Source organism: Cheilinus undulatus, linkage group 18 (assembly GCF_018320785.1).
Source record: "Cheilinus undulatus linkage group 18, ASM1832078v1, whole genome shotgun sequence".
Classification (NCBI taxonomy): Eukaryota; Metazoa; Chordata; class Actinopteri; order Labriformes; family Labridae; genus Cheilinus; species Cheilinus undulatus.
Window position 1 is genome coordinate 17,243,296 of NC_054882.1, and position 12,727 is coordinate 17,256,022.

General features: G+C 39.8%; 1 protein-coding gene across 3 annotated transcripts in view; it reads left to right on the top strand.

Annotated features, from left to right (window-relative positions):
* The window catches only part of fndc3ba (fibronectin type III domain containing 3Ba), a 171,339-nt gene that overhangs the window by 40,624 nt on the left and 117,988 nt on the right, over positions 1–12,727 (top strand). For all 3 annotated transcript variants that reach the window (XM_041813263.1, XM_041813262.1, XM_041813264.1), the window contains exon 2: positions 11,289–11,431. In XM_041813263.1, coding sequence (XP_041669197.1) covers positions 11,318–11,431 — 114 coding nt within the window. In that variant the 5' untranslated portion in view covers positions 11,289–11,317. The remainder of the gene's footprint in view (positions 1–11,288; positions 11,432–12,727) is intronic.

Here is a 12,727-nt window from a genome sequence, read left to right on the forward strand (position 1 = left end):
AGAACGACCCAAGGATCACAAATGTTTGCAAATAGAGAGTGCATGGATACGTGCTTGATTTTATACACCCAATTTATGTGATTGACAGCTAGGTCTGATGTTTTAAGGGCTCTAATAGGCTTTAATGCACAAACTAGCTGATAGCTGACGTTTTGCTAGCTTTAGTTATTGTTGAGTCTGTAATATAAAGTAGCATATTTGATTTTTTTTCCATGTATTTCTTAAGGGCCTTGAACGAGAATTAGTATGGCAGGGGTTTTCAACTGCTCTACCCTCAGAAGCCACCCTCACCTCTTTAGTGAGACATTCTGAGCCAAAATTCCCAAAATTATCAACCACTTAACTTTATTTAATGAAAAATGTCTTTGTTTGGACCTTAGACAAAACACCGGATGAAAAACCGGATGAAGCAAACATCCTTTCCCCATGATAACATGGAAATTTTGGTTGTTTTCCACAGAGACCTTGGTAAATTGACACATTATCATGGGAAAACCAGCCTTGATATGCCAAGATAACAGCATAAAAAAAGTCAAAAACTTGAGGTTGCCCTACATCACAGGCTTTCGCCTTTTTTTTTTTCCAAGCACACATTTTTAACCCTCTAAAAACAGCAGACCCCACCCACTGGTTTACTGTGCAGTTGTGCAGAAGAAGAAGCTCCTTGATTATGATATCAGACTGATGCACTCACTGCTACGTATAGCACATTTAAGGCTGTACTAGAGGCCTTTATTGGGACAGCTTTAAAAAGCAATAGGGGCTTAGACCAAGATTTATCAAATTTGATTCTATTCCACATCTTAAAGCTTATACTAAGGGTCTTAAACATGACCTTTTTAACACAGAGAACTAAGTATTTTCTTACCACATCATTAACAGTGTTGGAAAAATACAAACTCTGAGAGTCAGACACGCTGATGCACTGATTCAGCAATGCGCCGCATGACGAATAACCAGGACACGGCTGACTTTGATCTCCCCCAGCTGCATTAAAAAAGCAGCCATTAACTTGTGCAGCAACGTAGAATAAATACATGTACAGCCAATGAGCTAATTTGTAATGTTATATCACCTGTGGTTTCTGGAAAGTGAACGCTGTCATGGTGTTTTGCTTTCCTTATACCATTTACAAAATATCTGTGGTTTGAGACAGAAGAAGAAGAAGAAGTGGACAACGTGAGATCAGTTTCACGCTGTCAGGCTATTGTTTTTGTTTTTAAGAATAGGTCATTCATGGGCAGGAAAAGAGAAGTGCAAGTTGACGGTTTGGAATTTTGTGTTGTTTGAAGTTATTTTAGCTGCATGTTAGGAAATCAAGGCAAGTTTCTCAGACTTGATTTGATTCTAGAAAGTTCATGATAGGGCTGTGCAGTATATCAAGCTTTTAACATATATTGACACTATTAGCCGAATTGATATAGAGTCATGGCCCCTATCAGAGTCTGCAGGTTAATGCTGAGTGGTGGAAAACTTTGAAGAGCAGTAGCATAGGCAGAGTAAAATCACTGAAATCTTGCAATTTGAATTGGTTGTCAAATTAGGAGGATACATGTGACAAGAGAACCTGAGAATGACGTGTTGTCAGTTTGAATCAGTGTAGCCTTGTCTGCCTGATGTAGCTTGCAGGTTTTGCTCCTTTAATTGATTTAGGAGCATTTAGAGTATCAGCACAGTTGTTATAATCAGGGCCAATGCAATGCAGATGTTTTTTCCGTTGCTTATTTTGGTATAACACTCCCACAATACTAACATATTCTCTCTTGTTTGACCATGAAAACAGATCAGACTATGTCCAACAGGTCACATCTTCTACTCAGTTATGAATTTCTTTTCTGAAACAGCTGAATCCGTAACTTCAAATTGATGCATCTGTGCAACCCTGTTAGTAAATTACTGATACCTATTTGATATCACAACAACAAAAAATCAAAGTCCTAGACTCCCTATATTGGACACTTTTAATCGGAAATTTGTAGACGGTGTATCTAACCTGACACAACAGAAAGGTTGTTTCATAAATGCATTGCATGGATATGTTTCATATTAATCTGGGAAACGTCCCATACAACGTGTTTGGGAAGGGCAGGACTTTTTGAAAATTCCTCAGAAGGAGATTAGTCAAATGTTCTGTCTGTCACACTCATCATGTGCCTATCAGGATGACAGGACAAAATAAGGTAGTAGGCATGCACAGCTCCAGTTGTAACCTGAGCTCAACAGTAAACCCTCATTATCGTATATAGCAAAAAGAGGCATGGGTTACAAGAAGTTAAATTACTTTTGAACCATAAGTTGTAGTCGCTTATTTTTTCTACCTCTTGCAGTCTGCTGTTGTGCTGTTCTGTTGATGCTATCCTTTGCCTTTGTAGCCTGTACGATAGCGTTTCTAACAAGCCTGGAATTTAGGGGACTTTTTAAGGCATTTGAAGATAAAATCCACACCACTAGCTCCAATGTTGAATGTCTTTTTTTTTTAATCAAGTTTAATCCATTTGCAATCGTTTCTGCCACTAGCTTTTGTTAGCCACCATATTGTTTTTGTCACAAGGGCTGTGACAACCAATGGCAGGCCGTTGCTTTATGGCATCATTCTTGCCCAACTACACATGTCAGACTAGGCAGCTAATGCAGGAGACAGGCTGAGTAACTCATAATTGAGAGACAGAGAGACTGTGATGTGATCCTCTGTGTCACTGTAGACAGAAACTGCTTTGAATAATTGCACAGATAAACAGATAAAGCTAACACAAATAAGTGCAAGGACTTTTTTTGTAAAAATGACATATTTTGAATGATTATTTTTTTCACCTTTTGGTCCTGAAGAGATGGGAGAACAAGTTTGTGCAAAAAAAAGAGTCTTATTCATTGTTTTTTACTGTGTTTTACAAAAAAAAATCTTTAAGTTTTATTTTCTGCTTAGTTTTTTCTCCTGTGTTTACAGTCCCATAACTTTTTTTTTTTTTTTAAATTGAAATGACATTAGTGCAGCACACATATTCTTAAAGCCCAGGACCTAAAGACAGGATGTTTAGAGCTTGACTGTGCACCACTGGATTGATGTTTCACAAGCTTTTTAAGACAGTAAGCCCAGGTGAGACAAAATGTTTAAGCAAAGCTTAGGGCTCAGAGGGTTTATGAACAGTGGGACTTTCAGTGGATAAAACTCATACAGAAGCTGTTGGGGAGAAGTAGAAATCTTCCAGCGTTCAGTGAAGCTCTTTGCTCTAGTTTTAAAAAAGAAATGATGACCTAGTTCTGATAAAACTGCTGCTTTACTACAGCTACATCTGAGCTAATTGCTCCACCAGCTGCAGCTATTGCTATTGGCTTCTAGTACAACTAAATCCAGCCTGTAGCTACATTCTCCTGAAATGACACCGCTTGGTCATGCCGTTCATCGTTTCAAGTTGGAGCTTTCCAAGATGGATCTGCTTGATGACAGACATGGAATCTGGCCAATCCATCTGCTTTGCAAGGTTATGGTGAATCAGCATTCAGCTAGGTTGGTCCAGCCCTAGCCCAGGATGTCTGGAGGTTGCAGAGGTGTGTCTCTGTTTGCCCGGAAGTAGGGAAAGAGAGGTGTGAAGCTGAGGACTGGAAGTAAGTCAGACAGTCTGTTATGTGCCTGTGAATATCCAGTATGCTTCATCGGGGTGGACAAACTGGAGTCACTGGGTGTGTGTGTGTGAATGATGAATGGCTGTATGAGTAATGGCCGTAGTGTAATGAGGTCAGAGCTGCTGCTGAATATCTCCAGCTTCTGTGTGTGACTGTTAAATCTTGGTATGTGTTTTTAACTCTGTGCATCTTTTATGTCAGAGATGTAGTTTCCACGCTGACACAGAGCTTTCTGTCTGAACACACAGACACACAAACATTCATCCGCTCAAACAAGTGGGTGATTGTTTTCTGGATTCAACATGGAATTTTTCAATTTAACGTTTTATCCCTGCTGGGAATCGACACCTTATTCCTCCCACATTCCACAGGGTAACGGAAACCACTGTGTGCGCATGGTGATGTCTGAAGCTATCAACAGCAGCATCCATCTGGTAGTGATTCCACTGGAAAACAAAGGTTATTATTCATCATTGATACATTAAATGACCAGATCTGTGCATTAGATCCTGTAGGAAACAACAGAGCAGAGAACAGCTGCACAACAAAAGCTAGCACTGCATTTAATATCCATTCTGACTAATGTTACCAGGCAAAGAGCCACAAATCTGATCTCTGCAGACAACTGGCTGATCAAATGTTTGGTTAACTTACTTCTGCAAAGTGCAATTTCACACAACAGTTGCTTCAAATTACAGCAAAATTTATAGGTTCCAAAAAAGTTGGGGCGCTTTATAAAATGTCATTAAAAACAGAACGCAATGATTGTCAAATCTCCTAAATCCTTGTTTTTTTCACAACAGAACATAAACAACTTTTCATCATTATTTTACTGTTTATGAAAAATTTTAGCTAATTCTGAATTTGATGCCAGCAACACATCTCAAAAACTCTGGGTATAGCATCCCCTCTTCTTTTAAAAACAGTTTATAAATGTCTGCAATCAGTTGCTGGTGTTTTGGGAGAGGAATGTTGTCCCATTCTTGTCTGAAGTAAGATTCAAGCTGCACAGTCCTTGCTCTTCTTTGCTGGAGTTTTCCTTTTATAACGAGCAAAATGTTTCCTATTGGTGAAAGGTGTGGACAGCAGGCAGACCAGTTCGGCATCCGGACCCTTCTACTGTGAAGCCATGTTGTTCTGATGTGGTTAAGCATCGTCTTGCTGAAATAGTCAAGGCCTTCCATGAAAGAGACATTGTCTAGATGGGAGCATATGCTGCTCTTAAAACTCTACACTGTTAATATTGTAAGTTAATGTAAGTTAATACTTCACATTATATTGAGTTTCTTAAATTATGTGAGGTACATACCAATTAAACATTAAAATGTAGGATTTGCCAAGGTTTTCTGAGGGTTGGACTTAAATAGTTGGTGCAACTACTTTAACTCAGCTAACTGAAATATTTATTTCTATTGAAAAAAATTTCTGCCGACTCAACATTTTTAGCTATGAGCATGTTATGTCAAGTAAATGACAACATAAAATATTAAACTATGCCCCTCATATGCACTGATAACAAGCGCATCTGACTACAGAACAGTTTCCATTTTGCTTCAGTCTATTTTAAATGAGTTTTGGCTCAGAGAAGACAGTGGTATTCCTGGATCGTGTTCAAATATGGCTTCTCCACATGATACATCTTTAACTTGGGCTGCACAGTGGCGCACGGGTTAGCGCTTTTGCCTCACAGCAAGAAGGTTCCTGCTTTCTGTGTGGAGTTTGCATGTTCTCCCCATACATGGGTTCTGTGGCATCCTCCCATCACCAAAAGGCATGCCTCAGTAGGTTAATTGATGACTCTATATTGGCTGTAGTTGTGAGCATGTCTGGTGTCTGTCTTTAATGTCAGCCCTGCAAACTGACTGGCAGCCAGTCTAGCACCCTACCCAATGACAGCTGGGATAGACTCCAGTCCCCTGCAACCCCCAACTAGATAAGCGGTACAGAAAACTGATGGATCTTTACCTTGCATTTGTGGATGGCATGGCCAACTGTGTTGACAGACAGTGATTTTTGAAAGTGTTCCTGAGCCCATGCAGTGATTTCCAGTACCGAATCATCCTTGTTTTTAATGCAGGGCCACCTGAGGGCCTGAATATCACCAGCATCCAATATTGTCCTTCAGCCTTGTCCATGTGCACAGAGATTTCTCCAGGTTCACTGAATCTTTTGATGATATTATGGACTGTAGATGGTGGGATGTTCAAGACTTTATATTGAGGAACATTTTTCTGGAATTGTTCCACAATCCTTGATTCCTTTTATACCCAGTCACGTTACTGATCTGTTCCCAAGTTACCTTTTTAGTTGCAAAGTGCTCCTCCAGCTGTTTTTCATTAGTATCACTAACTTTTCCAGCCTTTTGATGCCCTGTCCCTACTTTTTTGAGATGTATTGCATTCATCAAATTCAAACTTTGCTATTATATTTCATGAAATGGTTAAATGTCTTCAACATTTGATATGTTGTTTATGTTCTTTTGTGAATAAAAAGATGGGTTTTAAAGATTTGATAGTCATTGCTTTTTGTTTTATTGATATTTTCCATGGCGTCCCAACTTTTTTGGAATTGGGGTTGTACATTTATTAATACTTTAACGTTAATAAATTTCAATGAGCCAAAATTACTTATCAGAACAGAAACAAAATAGTGATCAATCTTTTGAACATGATCGCTTCCCAAATTATGTAAGACCTTTGACAAAGACTACACCTCCCATGATTCCACAGTGCTACATCTTTTCTTAAAGTTTTGCTTGCCATACCCTTAAGCTGCACAACTCAAGCACTGTGCATTAAATGCATTTTTTATAAAATGTGTTCTTTTCCAGAAAATTCCTTCTTTCCTGTATGTGGAACTGATTTCCTCCCTGTAACCTTACCTGACACTAGAATAGCGTATGCATCAAGCAGCATACTAAAGTGGAAGCTCATTTCAGGCCTTTACTCAGGCTGTGTGTAGTAATGAGTCAAAGACAGCACAAATATAATGAATATCAAGAGGAAATGAGGGGTTATTTAAAGAACACTAGGTTACTGGAGGAGACGTCCCTGACTGTCCTCCTCTGCCTTTCCTCTATTTATCATTAAAGCCCACCCTTCATGTACTCATGCCCTCTTTCCTCCCTTCTTCTTCTTCGTCTTCTCCTCTGTCTACATCTTCTCATTTTCCTGGCAGAGCTACAGTGGTGTTACCATCTGTCTGTGATGTGTCCTGGACACTGCTCTGCTTGTGTGCATGTGTGCGTGTTCAGGGCTGGATGGCCGGGCTGAGCTGGGAATGGGGCTTGAATGGAGAAAGAAGAAGAGTTTAAGGATGAAGAAAAGACTAAATATGAAGCTTTAGAGGGGAAGTGATTCAGTCGAGAAGGGTGAAAAAAAGACTTGTAGAGTGTTGCGTGAGTGAGTGCGTGTTTATGTTGCAACAGTATGAGCTGCAGCTGTGTGATCCACTAACCTTTTCAAAGACCTTGTCAGCGCTTGACAACGACCAGCTGAAAGAAAAGACCCACAATGACACACAGCTGTTTTCAGATGAGCGCAGTGTGAGCTCACATTTATGTCATAGATGGACATCGGTGTAGATTTCTTTTAGTATAGCAGAAAATCCCTTGAGCATAGTTTGTGTGCATGTGTTTGATTGCTAATAGCAGCTTATAGCCATTAGTCAGTAGCTCTTTAGCACTGATTTCACACCTACGTCATTGCTAAAGCTATACTGTATGGACAAAAGTACGCAGACGCTTGACCATTACACAGTAGGGACTGTAATGACATTGCATTCAAATGCATGTACTTTGATAAGGGGTTTCCCCCCTTTTGCAACTTTAACAGCTTCCACTCTACTTGAAAGGCTTGTTTTTGTGGGAATTTGTGCCCATTCATTCTGCAGAGCATTCATGTTGTCAGGCACAAGAAGGCCTGGCTTGCAATCTCCATTCCAGTTCATCCCAAAGATGCTTTCCAAACATGCATGTACAGGTGTATGCCTGTACAGGTCAGATCAAGTTATTACTGGGGCAAATAAAAGTCAGTGTAGATTAGGGGTGTAACAATTCATCGATCTGGATCAATATATCGATTGTTTGAGCAATGATTCAGTAAAATCAATTGAAAGAATAAACATCGATATTAATTGCCATTTTTACCTTATGCTTTTAATTTGAAAGTCCCCCCACGTGCTTGGTTATGACAGTCACAACACCACTAGGCGCGGATAGCAGGTAATGGCTAGCAGCCGAGAGAGTATCAATATTGTGTTTTTTTCCTTTATGTGAAAAGTAACAGATTGTGGTAAATGGGTTCACAAAATCGTCTGATATCAATCGCAGGCCACTAAATCGAATCGAATCGAAATCGAATCGTGGCAGACTTTGTGATATCGGCAAATATCGAATTGTTGTTCTGAGAATCGATATCGTATCATATCATGATGAAACTGGTGATTTACACCCCTAGTGTAGATTACCTTTGACCAGAAGGCAGCCTGTATTCACAAGAAATGAGGTGACTCCAATCAGCAAGCATGACTTTTTCCTTCCCTGTAACTCTGGCTCTACAAGACCAGAGGGTGAGCTCTTCAGAATTTATCTCTGCAGTTTTACCACACATTTTTACAGTGCTGTATTAAGTGAGATTTGTGCTTAAATGTAAGATATGCGTACAGAAACTCCTGCTTTAACCATCTCTAGGGACAGTGGGTGTCTCTGATCTCTGGTGCTTTTAATTTGGGGGCTAAAAAGTTTGAGGACCCCTGCTTAACCCTGCTCCATCTGACGCTTGGCATGTCAGGTTTGCATGCAGCTGCTCGGCCATGGAAACCCATTCCATGATGCTCTGGCTGTACAGTGTTGGCGCTTATATTAGTAATAGTGGAAGTTTAGAACTCTTCGACCGTTGGCGACTTATATCGTCATTGACCCGACTCTGTAATTTTTATATAGTCTTCTGCTTCATGGCTGAGTTGCTGTTTTTCCTAAACGTTTCCGCCTTCTAATAATATCACTTTAAGTTGACTGTGGTATATCCAGCAAAGATGAAATTGCACAAGCTGTCTTATAAGGTGGCATCCATTGCATTGTCACACTTGAAGTCACTCAGCTCTTAAGAACAACCCTAGGTGCTTGATTTTATACACTATAATGGCACTGGTAGTGCTATAATAGGTTTGATTGAAACACCTGATACTTTTGTCCTAAATAGTGAACCCCTGTAATGAAACTGTGTGGGTTTATATACATTATGTGTTTGCATAAGGGCAGGATTAGCTAGTACAGGGTAAACAGTATGGGAACTTCTGTGGTGGAGTATCTGCATCTTTTTGCTCGCTGTAAACACATGCATGCATTTCTCCTGATGGGCAAGCATCTTGGCTACGAAGCGTGTGCACAGCGGACACTCATTTAGTCTTCTCAGTTGAAAGCATGTAATTTTCCACTTAAGATGAATGGCTTTGGTTGTTGTTTTAATCTTTTCACAGTTGTACTTTTTGGTTTTACTGCTATTATTATGCGAGCAAAGAAACCATCTCCAGATTTAGCTCTCTGGGTTCCTCCCCAAAGAGCATGAACACAAATGACCCCAGAAGCCCTCAGACGACACCCTTTGCTCACTGTGTAGCTATTTGCGATGGAATACTAATGCGCTGTCTGATGTTTTTACAATGCTAACAGCAGGTGCAGATGCCTATTCACCCAAACCAGTGAGACTTTATTCGTTTAATGTACCTTCTTTTTATTAATCCTCCAAGCAGGATATTCTCCATAATCCCTCCTCTATTTTACGAAACCATTATTGATGATGAAGTGCTTTGAAAAAGTCTCACTTCAAGCTCTGTTTTCTTCCACTTCTTTCATGCTGTTTTCTTTTATTCTGACATGATTTGACTTGTTATGTTTTGAAGGCTTTGTAAAAGTGAAAAAAGGATGTAAGGGGATGTTGATGTCTGAAAACAATCCTTTCTTACTGTCTGTTTAAGAGGTGCATCATCTCTTTCTATCTCATTTGTTGAGCTTGTGCGCTCCTTTATTTTATAAAACCTTTATCTGTTTCTCTCTGTAATTCTTTTATGTGTTTAATGTGTTCTATATTCTCTATGTGTTCCTGTCGCATCTCAAGTGCAACACTTTAGATAAAAATATATTTTAGTGCTTGTCAAAATTGGGCAAGAACTGACGTGACGACAATGAACCTTATGGGATCATAAAAATGTAATAAAAGCATCTCAACACTGCATTAAGGTCTGAACTCTAGCATGAAGCAGAAAATTGTTTTATTGATGAGTCTGCACTCTTTGTACTGATGGACAATCACTCCTGGCCTGTAATGCAGGCCTGACATAATATAACCTCATATTTTGTTGTTCAACATAAAAAGAGAAATACTTTTGATGCTTATTTGCTCTTTGTTGAGGTGTAAATACTTCCGGTGAAGCTATAGTCAAATAGCTTAGCCCGTATCCTAACTATCCTAACTAAAACCTTTTTATTTGGTGACTTTGTTAGCTTCAGACAGAGCTGGGTAGCTGTGTTTGCTCATCTTTAGGCTATATGCAAAGCTAAGCTAACTTGCTGCAGGGTATCCCGTGATTCTAAGAACATTAGCCAACATTATTATAAGTGTTCCCACAAAAAATAACTTTTACAGATTTTCATACCATTATAAGAAGAAAAGAGAGGAAGATGAATAGCTGAGATATAAAATGTATGCCTAAGCACTTTCAGACAGATATTCAGATCTCATGCATGGAGAGTCTAGAGAACAGAGGGCTCGCCTATATTTTCCGTAGGCTGTTTGCAGCTCTCTGTCAAAAAAGGCAGGGAAACGATAAACTGCAACCCATATTTACCTTTTTGTAGCAGATATATTTTTGCAATCAGTTTCTTGATGACCCAGATGAAGCCCAAAAGCGGAAATGTGTCTCTCTGATAAAGCCGTTCTCTGGACTCTCTAAACTATCAGGCAAGCTCTCTGTTTCTGCATGGCTAGAGTATGTCACAGGCAAGATAAATAAAGTACGAGTAAACTTCCTGTTTGTGCTTTTCAAAGTAAAAGCCTGGTTTAACATTTCCTTGGAGAAATTCCCCTATGTTGCACACGATGCTTTTACTTAGAATTTTTCCTGACTCAGTTTGGCTGTACAGTGAATCCAGTCACGTGAAGATAGATTGAGTTATGAAGAAAGACAGCATGGAAATGAAGCCATGCAGCTTTCTGGCATGCAGCTAAACACACAGCCAGTCTGAAATGGGTGTAATAAATTCGATATAGGTATGGGTAGAAGCTGTTAAATTTAGTACTTAGGTGGATTTAGGTGTGTGTTAAATTTTGACTTTAAATGGAGCCAGGCTGGCTCCAGGCTGAGCTCAGCTAACATGGTGCTAGCTCAATTCCACTTTATCCATTTACAAAGTCCGACAGTTACATTCATGATCTTTCATTCACCCAGTCTTTCTTTCTTGGAATTTTACAGCAACATATATCATGTATTATTGTGTTAAACCAATACAAGCATATAATCTTACCCTGCTTTGTTATTTGTTTTTGATGAACACTCTTCATTCAGTTGGCTGCACAGTAAAAAATGCCTCTATTTAAATTCCTGTGGTTTACTGAACAATGCTTATATTCCCTCGTTCCTCATTCTCTCTACCTCTCTGTGCATTACAGGTAGGGCAGTTCAGTGAATTTCTCCATGAATGTACGTCACAATGATGATGACAGACCAGATTCCACTGGACTTGGCTCCGCCCCCCCTCCTAAACGAGGTCCCTCTCATGCCTCACATGGTTAACGGTGATGCAGCACAGCAGGTAAACCCAACTCACACTCACACGCAGACACATATCTGTCATTTGCATCCAGTTATACTTGCAGAATTGACTTGCAAATACTTCTTTCAACATTCCTGTGTTGCTGCATAAACACCACGCAAATGCACTCAATAACACACATCAAACAGTCATGCAGGAGCTCCTCTTTGTTGTCATGTCATCACCAAGCTTGTAGGCTGTTGCCACAGGTAATGAAAAGCTGCTACACTAACACATGTGGCCTTTAACAGGAACAAGAATAAACATATGCAGGCGCATACACATGCATCAGTCAATGCTACAGACGTTTTTTTATGATGCCATTTGACTCGATTGATGCATCCCAGGCCTTAGCTTAAACGACTTTGGAAAAGGCCTCTCTTGGAGACTGACTGATCTTATCGGAAGCAGCGGAGCCAACTGGATCACCTTCAAAGCACAAAACCCCACCTCAGCTCTGCACGGATGAAGGAAGTGATCATCGTAATTAAAAGCATCACAGCTAATTGACCTGCGTCTAATCCTGATAGATTCTTATACCGTGTGCTCTTGCTAGATGAGAGATGGTGATGATGATGTTTATGTATCATCTCCGCCTGTTCCCTCTCAGCCCAGAGGAAGCACGGTGGGATTGTTTTGGCTGAGACACATAACATTTAGGGAGGTTTTTGGCTGTTACACACAGCAGTTAGGGTGCTCTTTTTATTGTGACACCCTGCAGTTTAAGCTCCGTTCCCAGTGTGGAATCAGGGATCCAGACTGATGATTATGTATGTGTCTGTGGGTTCATGTTTGTGTGTATTTGTTTGTGTGTTTCTTTTATCAGTGCCTGTGTGGGCATACAAGTGTCTGTGTTGAGACTGAGTACATACTTGTGTATTTGTGTTTGTGTCTGCTAGCTTGTCTATCAGTTTTCCTGTCTGTCTATCTGTGTATACCTGCCTACACCTGTTTGTGTCTTTATCTGTGTTTGTGTGCATGCAAGCAGAGAGATCAGAGATGTTGCTGGAAGCATCGTTCAATGGCAGTTGTTTTTTTAAGAAAAGAGACAGCATTATTGAGAAAATCATAAATCACCAACATGGCATGACATCCAAGAACAACATTCACATTTCACCTGATTTTCTGTGAGTTGCATGGGTGAATGCAAACAGAATTAGAATCAGCTTTATTGGCCAAGAATGCTAATGCAACAATTTGACTTTGGTTAGCTTTGCTCTCAGTGCAAGCTCTTGTAGGTTATTTTTTTAATGTATTTATTGTCTGTGTGCATTAATTGGTAAATGCAAAATGTGC